Raw genomic sequence first — 20561 nt, 5'->3', positions numbered from 1 at the left:
GTTTCCAGCGATTGTGAAAACAAAATAATCAGGATAAAAGGTTCACAGTTTCTATTCAGTTTTGCTACAACCCTCTCATATTTTTCCAATGTTAGAAATGAAGCCCACCGCTCTCCTATACAGAGGCGTGCTTTTCACTTGCTGTCTAGTTAAGCGCAGTACAAGATGACTGAAAGAAAGAGTTTATCTAGGGAAAGAAAAAGTTATAAGGTTTCTGAAGGAAGACCTGTGGAAAGATCGTTAACAGGTGCGTTTGTCTCTAGATCGCTCAGCGTCTTTCACCTCAGAGCTGAGTGAGTTCCAGTAATACGGTTGGAAAAGCAGGAAAAAGAGGATTTGTTGCTTCTTAGCACGTTACAGCTATTCACAGATCAATATTAATAAAGCACAGATTAGCTTTGACTATTTTCCATCCACTGTTGGATCCTTAACTCAGGATTCGTGGGGCTCCTCTGACTTTCCGAGTTGGAAATCCAACTTGAGGGATCGTTCCATTTTTAAAAACCCGACTGGGAACTCGGACATTATGACTTATATAGGGCCGCTGTTGCCCACCTGCTGGCCGTCATGCAGGTCCTCCGAGGCACCTGAGCTCACAGCTTCTGCTTTTTTACTGCTTTGTGCACCTTCACACATCCTGCTGTAAAGGCCAGCACGGACAGACGAGCATCCCTTAGACTGAAAAAGAAAAAGGCTTCTCTCCTTTTTCAGTAAATGTAATCTGTTAAAATGAAGTTTATAAGTTCAGTAACTGTCTGTGTTTAAGTTGATGAAAATCATTTAAATTCTGTTATAATCGAGCAGCCTCACCAACTCTTGGGTGTGGCTCGATACTGTTTGGTTAAACTTGGAGATAACAACTATCTGCTCATTGATCTCAGTCATTAACAGCCGAAAGAACATGTTAAGCCTCTCTTTGTGTTCCTGCAGGTCTTACGGCTGCGTATTTAAGGCTCATTATAAAGAAACTGGGGAGATCGTAGCCATCAAACAAGTTCCTGTGGAGTCTGATCTGCAAGAGATCATCAAGGAGATCTCCATCATGCAGCAGTGTAACAGGTACATGCGTTACTGAACTCGATCCGTGCCATGAAACATAAGAAAAACCCAAAGGCAGTAAGAGCATCACTGGTGTGACTTGGTGTTTTGTGTGGTCAGCGTTTTGCCGCTCATCTTTTGCACACGTCCTTCCGCCCTGTAATTACACACGACCTCAAACTGGATTAAAAAAAGTCCCCCGTAAGAGAAGTGTGGGCGTAGATGTTTGGTTAAATTGCTGAAAAGCAGTGAAGCAGATACTCGAAACATTTACAGTAAGTGATTTCAGCCTCTGCGGAAACATTTAGAAAGTTTCATTAAGTTTTTCTGGGGGGGCTTTCCCATAAGGTGACAGCCCCACCTCCACACCAACTGACTGTTATATAATTCTCCAGGGGAAACACATTATTATGGTCTGTTTCTCACTGGGAAGTGTACCAGACCTGCAGAGTCTGTCATATAAAAGTGTTTACTGAGGTTTTTCATTCATTGCTGCAGCAGCTATAAATAGACAAAGTACCAGAAGTTCCAGAGTGTTCTTCAAACGTGAGCGACACTTTCACTTTGACTCACAAACCTCATCAGGGCCTGGGGATGCTGTACTACTGCACTCTGTCTGCTGATCTGCAGATAATACAAACTGTGATTTCCACTAGAAAAATAGTGAGATCAGTAAAGTATTACATGTAGTAACAAAATAACTATTACAATATTTCATCAACCTCAGAGGTTCTGTGGTAGTTTTAGTCCATTGTGAGTTAGCACAACACTAAACACTTTGAAACAATAATAACTAAACTTGAACAAACACTCTGAAACTAACCACAGATGTCTGTAAATTCACTTCACCCCTGTGTGATTGCACCACAACTCAGACGTGAGCTGGCCGTTTCATAAGGTCTCCTGCTAATGTTGAGCTCAACTTTAGGAAATAAGTTTCATCAGGGAGAGAATCGTAGCCTGACTGAGCATAAAAGCAACACATTGAATCTCAAACATCCTGAAATAAATGGATGAATGTGGTCTGACTCACCGATGTCCCTGTGTTCAGTCCCCACGTGGTGCGCTACTATGGCAGCTACTTCAAAAACACAGACCTGTGGATCGTCATGGAATATTGTGGCGCTGGGTCCGTATCGGATATCATCCGAATACGTAACAAGACGGTAATGTAACACCCAGACACACACGCACACACTCACTCACATGTAGTTTGCATGGAGCACAGCGTGTGTGTGTAAGGCTTCTGCACGACTTCAAGGTTTTCGATAAATGAATGTTAGTCTGATGCATCTCTACGGTTTCAGTTTAAGAATATTTAGATGTGCCTCCTCCACATCAGTGCTACGTCTTGTTTGAACATTGCTTTGCATACATGAATCTAATTAATGTTACTTGCGTTTGCCTTGTAGCTCAAAGAAGAGGAGATAGTCACCATCCTTCAGTCCACTCTGAAAGGTCTGGAGTATCTTCACTTCATGAGGAAGATCCACAGAGACATCAAAGCAGGCAACATCCTGCTGAACTCGGAGGGTCAGGCCAAACTGGCCGACTTTGGAGTTGCTGGACAGCTCACAGTAAGAGAAATCAATCTGCTACTGTAAATGCATATGATGTATGTTTGATGTGTTTTAAATGTTTTGTTATATCTGGTTTAATATAGAAAGAAAACACAATTAAACACCAGTAACTGAATAAAGATGCTATCTGCCCTTTGAATGTTGTAGAAGCTTTAACCTTCTATGCTTTACTTTATGTTATTTTCTCTCCATCCTTCATCAGGACACGATGGCGAAACGAAACACTGTCATCGGCACGCCGTTCTGGATGGCTCCAGAAGTCATACAGGAGATCGGATATAACTGTGTGGCAGATATCTGGTCTCTGGGAATAACAGCTATAGAAATGGCTGAGGGCAAGCCACCCTACGCGGACATACACCCAATGAGGGTACGGATCGTGTTATAGTCCACAAATCACGTGTTTTTTACGAATACTTATTTTGAACAAATACTTGAAAAAATATTTGTATTCGGGAACAAGAAAAACTTTATTTCAAAAAGCTGAGTTTCCTTATGAGACCGCAGTGCACGACCGGATGAGTGAATGGAAGAGGTGACTGACAGAGAGGCTCGGCTGAGTGAAAAAAGGCTGAACTGCGTCACTATTTTTGTTGAATATATTTCTTTGTACCTTAACTGGGTTCCGGAGGCAGTTTATAACTTTTGCGAAGATTGAGAGATTATTCCATTACGCTGCATTACTGACGACTGCAGTCAGTGCTCTCAATGGTAACTTTAACTCATGTTCGCTCTGTTTACGTAGCTTTGTTAGCTCGGTCATTTAAAAATAGGCTGTTGACAGAGTAACATTAAAGTTTGGTTTAAAAGGTTAAAACGATGCTTGTGTAGTTGTGTCAAATTGTATGCACTTGTGGGAGTTATATGATACGTTTAAGTTACTATACCTAATTAACCTTAGCATAGCTTCCCGTCACGCATGAACTTAGCTGAAACTCCCCACATGGATTTGGGCAACAAAATAGAAAAGAGTGTGGCTGCTGCTGAGCCACCTCTTGGTCCTCCACCAGCCAAAACAACTTGATCAAGTTCTGTGTGGAAGCATTCAGTCAGTGCTGCAGATGAAACCAAAGTGATATGTAATGTGTGCAAAAGTCAGATCAGCAGAGGCACACATATCAAACATCTGTCAACATCTGTTATGCGTAATCACATGCACTTAAAGCATCCTCTCCTGGCACTGTCTGCCAACCCCCCCACAAGCACCAATTCATCATCACAGCCATGTTCTGCCCCTGCAAGTCAGTTTCGCTGTCTGTTCAGTCTCCTCCAACAGGACGGGTGGTGGTGGGTTCATAATGTTCATAATGGTATTTTATCAGTTGTTGGTTTGACCACTGATGAGGTAATGGCTGTTATGTTATTTTCTTTTCAATGACGTTCCTTGTTACATGTTCATTGCTGGATTTATGGAAAAACATCAACTAATATTGCATATCCATAATGATTATAAAGGATAGTGCAAGTATTCTTTAATTCTATTACGTTAATTAAAAGTATAACGCAAATTTTTTTGAATTTTACTTGAATACAAATACAAGTACAAATACTTCCCCCCTCAACAAATACAAATACAGATACCAGCTGCTTTCTACATCTCTAGTAGAAAGCAGTGCAAGTGTGTTTGCACTGTGTGTGTAAGCCCCAAAAATGTTAGTATGTAAATAATAACAGCTGTATGTGTGTGTAAGAGAAGACAAAGAGAGGAAACGAAGGAGTGTGACATAAATTACTGTATTTAGCTGAACAGTGATGGTTAGCTGGTTTTGCCTTCAGTGTGCTGAACTGTTTCCTCTTCCAGGCCATCTTCATGATTCCCACAAACCCTCCCCCAACCTTTCGGAACCCGGATCTGTGGTCTCCGAGCTTCCGGGACTTTGTCAGCCAGTGTTTAGTGAAGAACCCAGAAAACAGAGCTACGGCCACACAGCTGTTACAGGTAACGAAGCAATCCTGTAACTGACAACAGACCGAGTGTCGTGGATGACCGTGTGATCAGAAAACATTCAAACCTTTAGATATCTTTAAATTAGATTTTTAATTATTAAAGCCACACTATGTAAATGAGGTAATAACTATTTAAAAAAAAATGTGCTCATTTTTTAATCTGTTTATTATTTTTATTTCTGTTTTATTGTGTGACCTGCTCTTTAACTTTTTCAAATCAAATGTATTTTTATTTTAAATTTTTAAATTTTTTTGATTTGATTTTTGAATATTTTCTTTTTTACATTAATGAGCTTTATTTTTTTGATATTGTCTTTTAGTGGACAGCTTCACTTAACCATTCATTTTATTTTGTTTTGTTGCTGGCTGGAATTTCAGTTTAATACATCATATTATAGTAGTATTTTTTACATAATCGTAGTATTTGCTGTAATATTTGCTATTGTGGTCATGCTTTAGCTTTCATGGATCATTTCTAATTGTAACTAATGTCAAAACCCATAAACGTTTGGTTTGAGCGTTACGTGTCTTTCTCCTCGACAGCATCCGTTTATTAAATCGGCCAAGCCCAATTCCATCCTCAGAGCTTTGATCACAGACGCCATGGAGATCAAACTGAAGAGACAGGAGGAAGAACAAAGAGAGCAGGATGCAGACGACGATGAGAATTCGGTACAGACTCAGCAACTTAAATATCAATAGGATAGCATTTACAGCTTTTAAGTTACTGCAACAAAAGAAGACGTTAACTTACGAGTGTTTTTGTATTTGACGAGCTTTTGATTTCTAACTTTCCAAAGCTAAACACAGCCTCATATTTATAAACATGTCCTTTCTGGATATTGTAACTGCCGTTGGAGAGCATTAAATCACGCTGCCCTCTGCCTCTGTGTTTCAGGATGAAGATGAGGTTGACCAGGGGACGATGGTTCGGGCAGGTACGGGTGACTCAGGAACCATCCGGGCTGCCGGTTCTTTAGGAAGTTCTCTTGGAAGCTCCGCAGGAACAATGATTGAACACGATGACACGGGAACCTTGCAGTCACAGCTGGGCACCATGGTCATCAACTCTAATGATGACGAGGACGATGATGATGACGAAGATGCTGGCACTATGAAAAGTAAGTCCCTCTAAACACATGACATGCGTGCTGAAGTGATCGATGAGGGCTGCAAAATCAACTAAATTCTGGCCTCTGATCGTAATCAAAGTTAACTTTATACAAAGTGTAGTAGTAGTAGTAGTAGTAGTAGTAGTAGTATAATAGTAGTAGTGTAGTAGTGTTGCTTCTCTGTGATTTTTGGCTTTGAGGAGCTGGTTGTCTCGCTGCAGAATGAATTGGAGATTAGTCGAGTGACTTCTCAGTGCTGAAATCTAAATATTTAAATTGGGTAAGTGTTTGCTCTGCACTCCTCAGTGTGTTTTTAGCTACAGTGAAATGTGCTCGTACATTTGTGGAGCTGTGCCTGATAAATGCAGTGATAAATTAGCTCTCAGTTTACTGGAAAACATGTAAGAGGAACCAGATGATGACGTGCTTTGGCATTATTTTTAAACAGACAGGATCAGCGTCACGTCATCCCTCTCTTTCATGCACTCAGGGTTAGAATAATAAGATCGAGACATTCAGAACCGTGTTCATGGACATGCACTGTGTGATATTCTACCTCTGTGACAGGCCAGCGGGATTATGACAGAGAATTGAGTGAGCTGAACTATGTGTGCAAACAAAACCGAAATAAAAACAGAGATTTTAATGGCCACTTACAAAACTAAAGAAAACAAGCCTGAGCTTTGGTGCATGTTTACTGACACTGGGATATCTATCAGACAAATACCACACATTATAACTGAACCAACAATGAAACTAATAATGCCTTCAGGTATATGCATTGTTCTGCAGAACATGCAAAATGCTTGAAATTGAAACAAAAAGCTCAGAATATTCAAAGGCTGGAATGACTGCAGGTGCAACGCAGTCATTTTTTAGCCATAATATCCAAAGATGCAGCTGTAGTGTTTAATTTGTCCACGAGGGGGCAGACTGTGCCCGAGCTGTGAACCGACAGGTTCACTGTGTTGTGTGTGTCGGTGTTACTGAGGATGTTTCCTCCAGAGGCTTGAACTCCCGTACCACAGTGACTTTCCTCCTAATTCTGGGTGTGTCCGTTAATTCCTAAATTACAAGCACGAACTTGCTGCTGGTGAACTCGGGCGGGATGCGTGTCAGCAGAGGCCTCGAATAGTAACAGCAGAGTTTGTTCCATGTTTGATTTATACACCGGTGATTTTTCTAATGGCTCAGTGTGTGTGATGTTAGCAGCAGTGATGTCCTGAACACTAACACTTTGTATGGTCACGTGTGATTCTGGGTAATGTAGTTCTGCTTTATTTCTTGTCTCTTTATATAACCTGTGAAAATATATGAGAGACACGTGGCACTCAGATAACCACGAGTAGAAGTAGAACAATTATGTAGTGCGATTCTTGGCAGTTGGCCCACCTCTGCATCCAGGGAGCCAATCAACGGCCAGTTGTGTGGCTGCAGGAGATGTTTTATTACAGCTTCAGCTGTGTGGTGGCAGGTATATCTATTGTTTTATTGGGCCAGTCAATGTAGGTAAATGTATTTATATTTTATTCCCGGCAATCTATTCAGAATATTCATTAGCTTCCTGTTTGTGCAGTCCTCTGGTGGGAGGAGGCATGGGCATTAATCATGTGGATGCTCTGGATTGATCTGTTTAGGCAAAATTATGTGAAGCTGCGTGTTTAATAAATGTGTAACTTTTAGGGGAAAATCACAAATTTTTCTCTTCTTGTCTGATTTGACTGATTCTGTATGTTTTTGTTTCAGTTACCTTTGAAGTAAACCTTAAGCCATTCAAGCATTGCCTGTGCGCTCCCCCAAAAGCTTTGCTATAACCTTTAATTGACATAACCTGAGGGACCAGACTCAGTTCACCTGAGAGAAACAAAACCAGAGGGCAAAGAGTTAGAACAAAAAGATGAATAAGATCAGACCTGCTGGAGTGTCTTTCAGGGATGTGTTGGTGCTGCATCGGTCTGTTGGCGTCTGTCGACTGTGTGGGAGCTGAAGCGTTGGCTGTATTTGGTGCTTTGGAACAGATTCTCAATAAGAGTTGGACTGAGTTGATCAGTGCTGGCGGTCTGTGGGCGTGTTTTATGTTTGTTTTTATACGCAAAGAATTAACCCCAATGAGACACTGAGCACGCTGACGCTTGACGTGTGCGTGAGTGTATATTTGCTTTAGCTCTGCGTGACTCCAGTAATATGCAGCCAGAATACGCTCTGATGAAAATAAAGCTACTGTGGAGGTTCGTGGCCAAATATCACAACTCCTACACTTCATCTAATGAGAGTTACTTTCAAACCAGGGGAGCGCTGGCCACATTTACTACCACTGACACGAACCGGCAGCATTCAGGTGCTCACTGGACCAGTTTGCAATTCTCCAGTGCCCTGATGAGAAAAAAACCAAAGTAATCTGGAACCACCATCTGTGGAGAAATAGACCTTTTAGATTCAGATATACTCACATGAGCGACATACAACCCAAAGGCCAAAGCTAGTCTGTGAGCCATCTCAGTCCAGACTCTGACCTCCCACAACAGGAACATAAATAAAAGGCAGTGTAATGTTGATGGATCTCAGGTTAAATGACTTTAATAGTTTTTATTTTGTGCATTTCACTGCTCTATAAAAGCCCAAACTCACTTACAGCAACTCATCTCTATCATCTCAGCTCATGTCTAGAGCAAAGACGACTACCAAATTAACATTATCTGTTTGCAAGAGTTAATGTGTGCAGTCGTTTCACAACAAGGAGGTCTTTGGTTTGAATCCCCTGGCCTGCCGTGGGCCTGTATATCTACATGGGGACTCTGACTCCCCCCCCCCACTGTCATGCATGTTGGTGTTTCTAAATTGTCCATAGGTGTGAATGAAATTGGCCTCCAGGTGGAAGAAAATGGATGGACGAATAAGAGCGAGGGGCTGTTTGTGCAGAGAATTTAACTGAAGTTCAAAAGGGAAATAGATTTTTACTGCTGGTATTTTTGCACAAGCTCAAGAAACTGGAACTGCTCTGACTGCCAACCACACGTAGTTACAGAAATAAACGGTCTATATTTGACCCGCACAGTAACGGCATGGTTGGCTGTTTCATCATAAACAACGCTGTCCACCACGTGCTGTTTACTATGACACCAGAAGTCGACTTTCAGGTGTAATTTGAATTATTTTGAGGGCTTAACTGTTGAAGACTTGGAGTAACAGGCTTTATTGGACTGACACACTGATGCTCACAGTCACTGTTAATGCAAGACACCACACTCTCATATGAGACCAGATGTACAGACGTACACTGCCACAACGCCACTGTGAATTTATTGAGTCTCCATCACACACACACACACACACACACACACACACACACACACTTCTCGTACCTATGGTACGACAACTTTTCTCGTGCCTATGGTACGACGACTTTTCTCCGTGCTCCTGGTACACTGCGCAGAAAAACCTTGCCACACACACACACACACACACACACACACACACACACACACACACACACACACACACACTGTGTGTCTCCGGTCAGACGTCCTGATATCAGGTTAGTATGGATCTCCACAGGCAGCGGTTTAAACTGCATTAACACTGGAACATTTCGAATTCATAATTGCATTACAACTCCAGTGTCCTTCAGTTGTGTGTTTGTGTGTGTGCGCGCGCGAGTGTGCCTTTTTCTCTTGTCTTTAATGTGCTCCTCAGAGGGTGCCTGTGTGTGTCCCAAGCTAATGACTGTGGTCTGATGCTGAAGGGGCCCTGAAGATCAAGATGAGATATTAGATCAGTTATTGATCCTCCCTAATGCTACTGAAAAATAAAAGGAATTTTAATTTGCAGTGATTAGCCCTTAACTGTGTCTGACTAGAATCCGGATTAGAAACTCATCTCCTGAAAACTGTACGGGACAGAAAACCTCGTAGAGTTTCAGCCAGATCTACATTTAAATGGAAAAACTGGTAGAAATATTGCAATTTTTACGATCTAACTTTGTAGTTAGATCGTAAATTTAAAATTTTCAAAATTATTTTGGGATTAAAACTAAACAAAAGAATCAAATATTTGATATGATACGACATAGAACAACAAGAGTCATTACTGCCCTCCAGGTGGACTTAAAGGAACACAATTGGAATGAGGTTTTTGCAAATGAAGATTCAAATAGTGCATATGATGCATTCTTATCAACTGTAATTTCACTATATGAAAAACATTGTCCTTTAATGAAAATCACTAGAAAGCATCACAGATCAAATAAGCCATGGATCACAAAGGGGATAGAAGATGCATGTAAAAAGAAAAATAATCTATATAAGAGATTCATAAAACAGAGGACAAAAGATGCTGAAATAAAGTACAAGTTATATAAAAATAGATTAGTAAATATTATAAGAACAAGTAAGAAAGAATATTAGCACAAATTATTGGAGTAGAAGTAACACACAAGAAACATGGAGGATATTAAACAGTATAATCAAAAAGGGCTCAAAAAATAAGAATTATCCAGGTTATTTTAAAAAAGATAAAGATATTGTGCTTGATAAAACTAAAGACATTGCAAATGAATTTAATGATTTCTTTGTAAATGTTGGCTTTAATTTAGCAAAAGAAATTCCAGAGTCAAGAAATAATAACGACTTAATATAGACTTAATAAATATATTGAGAAGCATAATCTCCTAAGTCAGGGGTATTAAACTAAAATTTGAGGAGGTCCAGTTGGAGAAAATCTTCTCAAGCAGAGGTCCGGGACATCATAATGTCTAACTTACGTTATGATTGTGATAGAGAAGCAACCTTTTTTTTTTTTTTTTAATTTATATCTGAACGTATGAACAATAGACTGTCAAATCAATGAAAATACAAGTTAAAACATTTCAACAAAATTTATTGTTAACACTGAAACACACAGTAGGCCTACATTAGAAATAGGGCTGCTGTTTAAAATGAATTAGAGAAAATAAATAAAATGGCTAAATTGTGCATCTTAAAACAAAGTGCTTAATTTCAGAAAAAAAAAGTTTCCCTTTTTCTTTACATTTTACATCTCGACTAAACAGTCTCAATACATTTTCAACAGATAACATCAAAACATTTTAACAATTTTACAGTTTCTCTTTATTTCACCCCCTTATATTCCACGTCCCAACTTTCTGTTGTTCAGTGAGAGAACTGAGCTTTAGTTCGCTCTACTAGGATTTTAAATCTGGGCTGGAATGGTGTCAGGGCCATTCTCATACACATGTGTAGGTGCTCATTGGTGATCCTGGAACGATATTTAGTTTTTATTATGTTCATTGTGGAGAAAGCTGCCTCACAGCTGTATGTGGAGCCAAACATGGTCAAGATGTACAGGGCTACTTTCCTCAGATTTGGGAAAGCTGTCTCAGAGACCAATTGGGGCCAGAAAGTGGCAGGTTCAGTTCTTCCAAACTGCTCTTTCAGGGCCACATCTGCTTGGAGATCAATTAGTTGCATTTGAAGAGGCCCAGCATTTGCCCACTTGAAGTGCTGTGTGACTTCCTTTGAGAACCCTCTGACATCAGTGATGGCAAATGGGTTCTTTATGAACATGGTGAGCTGCTGTCCAAAGCTGAAGCTATCAAAACGTTTGCTGAAGTTTTCAATCAGCTTATCAACAAAGTCAACAAAAGAGGACACATCTCTCTGTCCCTGAACCTGTTCCTTCACTGTTGGGAAGTGTGCATAGTCTCCTTGCAGGTCTTCTTTGAACACTTCAAGTTTCCTCTGAAAGCAGCGGACAGCTGTCATCAGTTCACAAATTGAATTGTCCTTGCCCTGCAGCTTCAAATTCAGTTCATTCAGGTGTGAAGTGATATCAACCAAAAAGGCCACAATATCCATGTTTTTCCCATCATTTAAAAAGAGAGAAAAGTTTGTTGCTTTTTGACTTTCCAGCTCTTCCAAGAAAGCTGCTACTTCACTTCTGATGGACCAAAATCGCTCCAATGCCCTGCCTTTGCTAAGCCATCTCACATTGTTGTGAAGCAGAAGATCATCAGCGTGTGCATCAACTTCTCTGAGAAATTCCCTGAGCATGCGATGCTGACAAGAAGAAGATGCCCTGAGAAAATTTATCATTTTCATCATTGTTTTCATCACCTCAGCATACTCGTCTGACAGGGTGGAGCATAACACTGACTGATGAATAATGCAATGATAAGAGATTAGCTCGGGATTGTCCTCTTTCATTCTTGCTACAGCTCCTTTCTCTCTCCCCATCATAGCAGGGGCTCCATCTGTGGTTATTGAAACCACTTGGTTTGGCTCTATTCCTCGCTTTGTTAACATTTCCTTAATGGCCAGGTAAATATCCTCTCCTCTTGTAGTGCTGTGAAGGGAAGTTACACCTAGCAGGTCTTCACAGAACTCTTTCTTATCATTGTTGAAGAACCTTACATAAACTAACAGCTGAGCATTGTCAGACACATCAGTGGACTCATCTACAGCCAAGCCTACACATGGTGTCTTATGAATAGCTTCTTCCAGCTGGGATAGCACATCCTGAGCTAATAATTCACTTCTCTTTGTGGCTGTTGATGCTGACATAGGTATTTGCTTTATTTTGTCATGAAGCTCTTCTTTTTGTTTACCCTCAAGTAATGTTTCTGCTACTGCACTCATGCACTCTTTGACAACACCTGCAAAGGGCTTTTTGTGTTGACCTAAAATCCAAGCAACTCTGAGGGAACATTCATGAGCACGTTGTTGGGCGGTGAAAGAACTGGTTAAGATCCTTGTGGACTGATCATATTGGGCTCTGAGACTGCTAATTTTCTGGGACCTGAGTTCAGACTTGGGTGGGTATGATTGTTCAAAAGCTTTGTCTCATAGTGGCGTTTGACATTGCCACTTTTAATCAGTGCCACGGTTTCTGAACATATGAGACACACTGGTTTGCTGCTTGCGGCCGGAAGAATGAACATATATGCGTCAGTCCATTCAGTCTTGAAAGTTCTATTTTCGGTGTCTACTTTTCTCTTTTTTGAAAGCGCCATAGTTGTTTTACCTCTTGTGACTCCCGCTCACGTCTTGTCTCACTGTATCGTTAATCGTCTCGCTTGTCATTCACCTCTCACCATGTCTTTCCTCTGTCTGTCTGTGTCTGCACTCAGCGTTGCGATCGCCTTGAATGCGCAGATGTGATTGGCTAAGTAGTGTCACGTGGGTGGCGTAACTCGCACACAATTGGTTAGTATGTTCCCTGGTCTAATACAGCATGTTCCCTGGTCTAATACAATGTAAGGTTACCGCTTAAAATTGAATCGCCCCGTCAAAATTAAATATAATTTAATATTTTGTTAACTATAGGTCCAGGTCCATATAGGATGGCGACTGGGTCCGGACTCGGACCCCGGTCCGCCTGTTAGTGACCCCTGTCCTAAGTGATAACCAATATGGCTTTAGAGTGAAAAGGTCCACTTCGATGGCAGTGATGGAACTTGTAGAAGGGATATCTAATGCTATAGATAATAAGGAATATACTGTTGGTGTTTTTATAGACTTAAAAAGGGTGTTTGATACAATTGATCATTCTATATTAATGAATAAACTAGAGAGATATGGCATAAGAGGGTTAGCATACAAGTGGATGAAAAGTTACCTGGATGAAAGATATCAATATGTCGAATTCAATAATGTAAAATCTAAGCAGTTGAAGGTAACTTGTGTTCCTCAGGGCTCTGTGCTGGGCCCTAAATTATTTATATTATATATAAATGACATATCTAGTGTTTCCAAACTGTTAAAATGTGTATTGTTTGCTGATGATACCACTCTGTACTGCTCAGGTAAAAACCTAGAACAGCTTCTGACTACAGCGGAAAAGGAGTTAAATATATTAAAAAACTGGTTTGATGTAAATAAGTTATCATTAAATATAAAGAAAACAAAATGATTATTTTTGGCACTAGACAAATGAAAAATGTATCTAAAATAAGGGTTAATGGAATTGAAATTGAAAGAGTGTACGAAAATAAATTTCTTGGCGTGATAATTGATGATAAGCTGAGTTGGAAGTCTCATATAAACCATGTGAAAACAAAAATGTCAAAAACCATCGATATTCTCTATAAAACAAAGCATGTCCTGAACAAAAAATCATTATACACACTTTATTGTACTCTGTTGCTTCCATATATGACTTACTGTCTGGAGATATGGGCTAATGCATATAAAACGAACACTCTTCATATTTTCAAGTTACAAAAAAGAGCTATAAGAATTATAAACCAATCAAACTATATAGAACCAACTAACATTTTGTTTATTAATCTGAATACCCTGAAATTTTATGATTTAGTTGAATATAAAATGGCACAGATAATTATAAAGCACAAAATAACTTGCTTTGCCCCAGTACTCAGAAGCTGTTCAAAGTCAGAGAGAGTCAATATGACTTAAGGGGAACAGATTTCTTTAAAAAAAAACAAGATAAGGACAAATATAAAGCAGAGATGTGTTTCTGTTAGAGGAGTTAACCTGTGGAATAGTTATGACAGTGATTTAAAAAGGTGGAGTTCATTTTCCTTGTTTAAAAACATGTTTAAAAATAGAGTATTAGAAAAATATATAAATCAAGAATGAAAAGAGCAAAAAAACCAAAACTCTTGGTTCTTTTGCTTTGATGTAGTTACTTGTGTGATGGAAAGTTTTGGTTTTTTTTGTTTGTTTTTTTTCTTGTTTGTTTGTTTGTTTTGTTTTTGCTTTGTTTTAGTCTTTGCTTCGAGCCCTGAGGAGCTGCATGCAAAAAGATCTTTTGTTAAAAGGGTTGGCGTAATAAGCATACGCTTCAGCCAATACCTTTTGATTAGCCTTGTCTCATGCTTTCTTGCTTTGTGGTAGATCTTTGTTCTGTCTTCACTGAGATATTTGAATGCTAATCAATAAAAAATCAAATCAATAACTTGACAAAATCTGACCCAGAAGAGGATTTTGGTGGACAAAGGTCACACAAATTGTATAATATTGAGATAAAATGATAAAGCCAAAGGTGAGATTCACTGAGCCGTTTTATTGTTCTGCAGAGACACTTTTCTGTCCATTATTCACATGGTAACTTGAGGAGCAGGAGGAGACATTATTTCAGAGGAGATTGTGTTTCAGATGTGATCAGATACTGAATTAGTGCATTAATCCCTGGCACTCATCTTGTAAGTGGTGATTATGGCCACATCTGTACACATAAAACCTCCCTGTTTTAGGAGCTCTTTGCAGGACCATCGATATTCGAAGTAGATTTAGTTGACAGACATTTCAATAAATTCCTCCCAAGTCTGCACTACAGTACAGGCAGAGATGATGTTGACTTTAAATTAGCTGGTTGGAGGAAGCATGCAAGTGCAACGCATTAATTGCAACTAATATTCTAACCACAGGCTCTGATTTTATGTCAGAAAGTAACCTTAATCTCCTTTGATATTTCTTAATGAGACAAGTATGAAGCTATAAAGATGTAGTCTGTGCTCTTCGACCATAACGCAGAGACACAAAATGGGAACATGTGGCAAGTTCTGACATTGGTCTCTTTCCCTCTGTCTCTCTCATGCAAACATGCAGAGTGGCTGGCAGTGTGATCTGAGACCGATTCAGGCTTTCCATTTGTCATCTGAAGTGGATGTAGTCTGCGCCATTAAATTATTTAAATAGAGTTTTCTAACTCTGAGCTGTGACAGTGTTCTCTAATGTCGCTAACATTTTCTAATATAGCAACTCACAGCCATCACACAGTAAACTCTGTACTCTTAAAATGAGCAGGGCAGTGCATTTTCCTCCACCTTCTCTTTACGGATCCTCGTTAAAAAGACAGAAGAGCTTTTTAAACCTGCTCATCTCTCACAGCTCTTTGTGTTATTAAAGTTTAATTTTGTTGTGGAAAGTCGTAGAACGCACTTCCTTGGCTTTAAATTGAAACTGTATTTTCCTAAACTTGTAGGTTAAAGACTGCAGCCTTAGCTGTTAATTCTAATGATCCAACACCCCAAAACATGGATATATGTGACATATGTCCATACGGATCGCCGGCTACGCCAGCAGGTGTTTGTGGTGCTGGTTTCTTCTCCTAATCAAAAGCTTCTGTTAACTGTTGTGCATGCTCAGACTTGATGGCATGAAACTGCAGAAAAGCATATTGTCTGTAGGCTAATATGAATTTCATATGGATGGAATAGGAAAACAGTATTTGAGTAATGAGCTTTTGGTGATCGCTCTGACCTTTATCAGTCCCCGTAATCATCATCCATTTGCACAACCCTAATGTGATCTGTTTTAGATATGCAAAAAGTTTCAAACTTGAGCATAAACTTGTCTGAGGTTATTAAGTTTACTGGTTCTGAACTGGCGAGTCACTTCCCCAAAGAAAAGGGACACAGGCAGACAGAACTTTGGGTTGTCTGTGAAGGTTCTCAGTCATCCAGATCATCGTAGTCTAAGAAAAAAGTTTCTTGAAGACGTTTCATCCGAGAAGTTTCTTCAGTACTGAGAGCGTCTGGTGGAGAGTCCCAGATTGGGAGTGTCCCCAATAGGGTCATGGACCCCTATTGATCCTCTACCTAACGAGTCACTCTCAGCCAAGGTTTTGGGTGAACCCATAGTGAGACCTTGCCACACCCTGTTATCTGATTTACTGAGATCAAACGGCCCAGGATGAGCAATAGACAGTTGTTTTGTTTTGTTTTTAAATGCATAGAATCCAGGAAATAAAGTCGCTTAAAATAACCTGTGAATGTCACCAGCCCACCTGCTCGAGGTGTCCTCCCAGGTGCGCAGCTAAAACCGACATCCCAGCAAGCTTCTTGAAATCCAAGTTCTAATAAAACCAATTTTTTTTACTTTAAACCGTTAAACTTATACAAAGTTCTACAAAAATAAAAACCAGGCCACTATTTATACTTTTTAATTCAAAGTAAACGCCACCATGTCGACTTCCTGCAGTGATGCGACTGCAGTGATGATGTAATTGGTCAGAAAAGACCCAGCAGACAGCAAAGCAGATCAGTGGCAGAGCAGAGAGGACAGAATAATGGGCTTGTCAGTGGGTGACAAACGGTAATGGCAGAATGCTTTTCTTCTACTCTTTTATTTTTGTCTTTTTGGTACAGGCCCCATCAGCTGAGGGCAGTCAGGCTGCGTCTCCAAGCCGCTCAGTGTCTGTGCAGCGGTTAGATTTAATGTCTCAATCAGCTGCTCAATTGGTATGAAATATTCTGGTGGCTGTTGCTTCCAGTAAAGGGGGGGAAAAAGAGATCAGTGTCCCCATTTTTTTCCCCCCGCTGCAGTCTGCAGCATCTGCTGTCAGAAAGTAGAAAATAAATGGAAGATCTAAATGTCACAAGAATCTTTTCATTAAAGGTGATGGACGTGTGGAGTCTGGGTGCGGCGGCTCTGGTCAAATTAATTACTCACAAAGCCAGTCATGACTCTTGCTGTGTCGCTCAGCTCTCTTTATAAGTTTCCTGTGTCTCCTGATCAAACAAATATGAGAGAAAATTTACTGCAGGCTGAGAAAGATCAAATAAAAGAATTCATTAACTTTTATCTCTACATTTGACTCTTCATATTACTTTCATTATGCATAAACTTTATATTTTACTGTTGTTTCAACTGTTAACAAAATTATTTTCCAAATATGGGATACTTAAAGTAAATCTTCTTGTTTTGCTCATTTGCTGCCAGTGTCGTCATCAGTTTTATCAATTATTGATGTTTCTCTCACTCATTTAAAAGGCTGTGTTGCACAGAAGCTGGATGTGGATCACAGTGTGGGTCAGGTTAGGTGTGAGTATCTCCTCAAAAAAGTGGTTTAGTTAAAGTGTAAGGGTAATGGGTGTTATAAAACATTCAAACATGGACAGCTGCATAAAAGATGGAGCACAGATCAAGTGTTTGGTTTGATTTTTGTTTTTCTCGTCTCCGGCTGCAGTTTTGAAAGTGAAAAATCATGTTTGAAAACCTCACATTTAAATACTCGCAGTCTAACACTTACCCTCGTCATGTCTTTGTGGTTTTTCGGGAGTTTGCTGTTTTAAGCTTAAGTTGAGTGGAGGAACGTCCACTGAAGAAGTCACTTGGATGAGTGACGAAACGTTCCTCCCACAAAACGCTACGTCCAGATGAACAGAATCAACTTTTTGGAGAGTAACTGGGAATTAGGGCTGTTCGATATAACGATATATATGGATGACGATATAAAAACATCTATCGTTTCATTTTACGCTATCGTTTGTTTTGTGGTGTCGCAAAATAAACTGTTTACGACAATATTTTTTCATGGTTCTGATGGTCACTGTAGTGGCTATATTCATTTCTTAAAGTTCTCTCTTTCTCTTATATTTAATACAACTACACTACGGACGGACAAGGGCCTGTTTTTATGCGTTGTCGTTAGCAACAACGACGGTAAAACCACGGCGTGTCAGCTTGTTTATTTTCCACATAAACCTTTCACAATAAAGCTCAAGATCCTGTTGAGACTTTTCAAAATAAACGGAATCACGTGAAAGATGCAGAGTATTTACGGTTGAGAAGCAAAAAAATAAACCTTAGACTCAAACGTTAGAACAGGCTTTTCCCCGCAGCACGCCGTGTAATAAATACTCACAAAGAAAACGGCGGCCATTACAGCTTATGTCTAAAAATGTGTCTCCCCCCCCGTCACCTTGTAAATGAGACATATTACCATAAACATGCCATAAGAGTGGCCAGCCAGTGAGCCAGGTGGTATGGAAACACCTGACAGGAAGGTCCAGGTGTAGCTTTACAGCAGCGACTGAACTTTCAGAGTAAGAGCTGAGATTGCCCACTAGTTGGACCAACGTTGTCCTAAACAGTAAAGGTCTAAAACATAAAGAATGCTTTGTAACATACTTCCTCCCACATGGCATTGCAAGCAGCATGTCCATTTACAGGAATGTGGTGCACAGCTGGAAAAAGTCTTTGTCCAGTCAGATAATTCCTCAAGTTACCAAACAGGAGATGCCAAGCACTAGATAACAAACTAGGATCAAAGTAACATTAGCTCATTGATTTTTATGGGTCTGACCTTTTGTCATCTGATTAAAGTGTTTCCTCTAATAGAAAACCAAGAGTGAAGTAAATGTCTTTAAATAAAGGCTGCCCCCCTCACTACATCCAGCTGCATGCCTGCAAATGTCTCACAATAAAAGCCTTCTGTCCACTCACACATGGAGCATTGGATTTATGTTGAACACCTGGGTTTGGAGGAAGCTAATCGATGTTAGCCAACATTAGTAGTTAATTTTGTGTTTGTTCCTCTTTGTTTAGAATTGGCTCACTGATGCTTCGTTTGCTTTCATGTTACTTTAGTGAAACTGTGACACCACGAGTGCAGTGCTGGCTGGTTTTGAACAGACTGAAGCTTCACTCATGGAAATTAGAACAACTGTGTGAAGATTCAATGTTACTATAATTTCTCGTTTTAAATACAGACCTGTTGCATTCTGCAGCTCAGGTGAGTAAAGGTCTCCGAGGAACTGCATTATGCTGAAAAATTCCTTATCAGGAGAGGTTTTTTTCCCAACATGCCCGCGGGTAGCTGTCGGTAGCTGTGGTTAGCTTTCTTAAACAATGACTTTGTGTGTGCCCTTGGCAACTTCATCTGGGAGAGAAGGCACCCGGCAGCACAAATGAAGAAGAACATTCATTAATTCTTTTTAGGGGGGGCACTAGACTTTAAATTGATTTTGTGCTTGAATGAAAACAAACTGTGGAGCCCCAAGTGAGATTATTGATGCGATGTTAGCCATTAGTCACCATTACAAAGAAAGCAAAACACTTTGAGTGGAGGTGGAGGTAATCGCCGGATGCCTTTCTGTTTCTGACAAAAACAAGTTTTTCCCCTCTTCATTGTTGCATTTGAGTGATAAGGAGGCAGACGCTCTTGGAAATAAATACAATAAGAGCTTACATATCTCACCCAGATCAGAATCTGACACCTTTATCTAAGATAGTGATATTTTCTTGAGAACATTAAGAGAATGAGTTTTTATTAATTCAGTTTTAAACTATTTTCTGCTCCCTCTAGTAGAGTTCTTTCAAAAAATTCTGAAAATGGATGAAAAACAACAAGTTTATCACGTCTACACTGGAAAACAGCATTTGGTAACAGTTTTCATAGAAATCTATACAATCTTCCAACATGTTGTGACTGTATTGATTTAGAAGTACTAATACATGCCCGTGCTGCAGTACTGCTTTCTGTGTTGGTGGAATAATTGGCATATACTTATTCACATTGAAAAAACAAAAGTTAGAAATGAGATATGTTTATTTGCTAAAAACAATCATTTTAGCCCATTGCTGGGTGGGGTGTAAGGCAATGTGATGATATATCATATGTCATGTAGATCAGCGGTCCCCAACCCCCGGGCCTCGGACCGGTACCGGTCCGTGAGTCGTTTGGTACCGGGCCGCGAGAGTTGAGGCTCAGGTGTGAAGTGTATGGTTTTCAGGTTTTTTATCAGTTTTCAGCGTTATTTTGTTAACGTTTTTATCGTTAACTCTGTTTTCCTGGGTCTTTTCACATGTGTTATGAATAAATCTTCTTTTTTTTCGGTACTGGTACTAGTTTTATTTTGTTGTATTTATCCGCGACACCTTAAAGGCCGATCCTTGAAAATATTGTCGGGCATAAACCGGTCCGTGGCGCAAAAAAGGTTGGAGACCGCTGATGTAGATGAGAACCTTCTGAGTTCTGCAGTGTAGCTGCGCACCAGCTGTAGTTTGTAGGAGTCATGCAGACACATTTCATGTATTATAGTAATTATTTGGTCTGCACCTAGAAAAGTGTGTGTGTGTGTGTGTGTGTGTGTGTGTGTGTGTGTGTGTGTGTGTGTGTGTGTGTGTGTGTGTGTGTGTGT

The 20561-nt window shown here is 40.0% G+C and overlaps 1 protein-coding gene across 1 annotated transcript in view; it reads left to right on the top strand.

Annotated features, from left to right (window-relative positions):
* Positions 1-20561, top strand: part of LOC113021863 (serine/threonine-protein kinase 4-like) — a 46111-nt gene that overhangs the window by 7964 nt on the left and 17586 nt on the right. Inside the window, exons 3-9 of the mRNA XM_026166673.2 lie at positions 931-1059; positions 2090-2204; positions 2451-2615; positions 2821-2988; positions 4420-4557; positions 5109-5237; positions 5464-5686. Coding sequence (XP_026022458.2) covers positions 931-1059; positions 2090-2204; positions 2451-2615; positions 2821-2988; positions 4420-4557; positions 5109-5237; positions 5464-5686 — 1067 coding nt within the window. The remainder of the gene's footprint in view (positions 1-930; positions 1060-2089; positions 2205-2450; positions 2616-2820; positions 2989-4419; positions 4558-5108; positions 5238-5463; positions 5687-20561) is intronic.

This window comes from Astatotilapia calliptera, chromosome 5 (assembly GCF_964374335.1).
Source record: "Astatotilapia calliptera chromosome 5, fAstCal68.1, whole genome shotgun sequence".
Lineage (NCBI taxonomy): Eukaryota > Metazoa > Chordata > Actinopteri > Cichliformes > Cichlidae > Astatotilapia > Astatotilapia calliptera.
The sequence above is the reverse complement of the archived record's forward strand: the minus strand, read 5'-3'. Positions and strand labels throughout refer to the sequence as shown.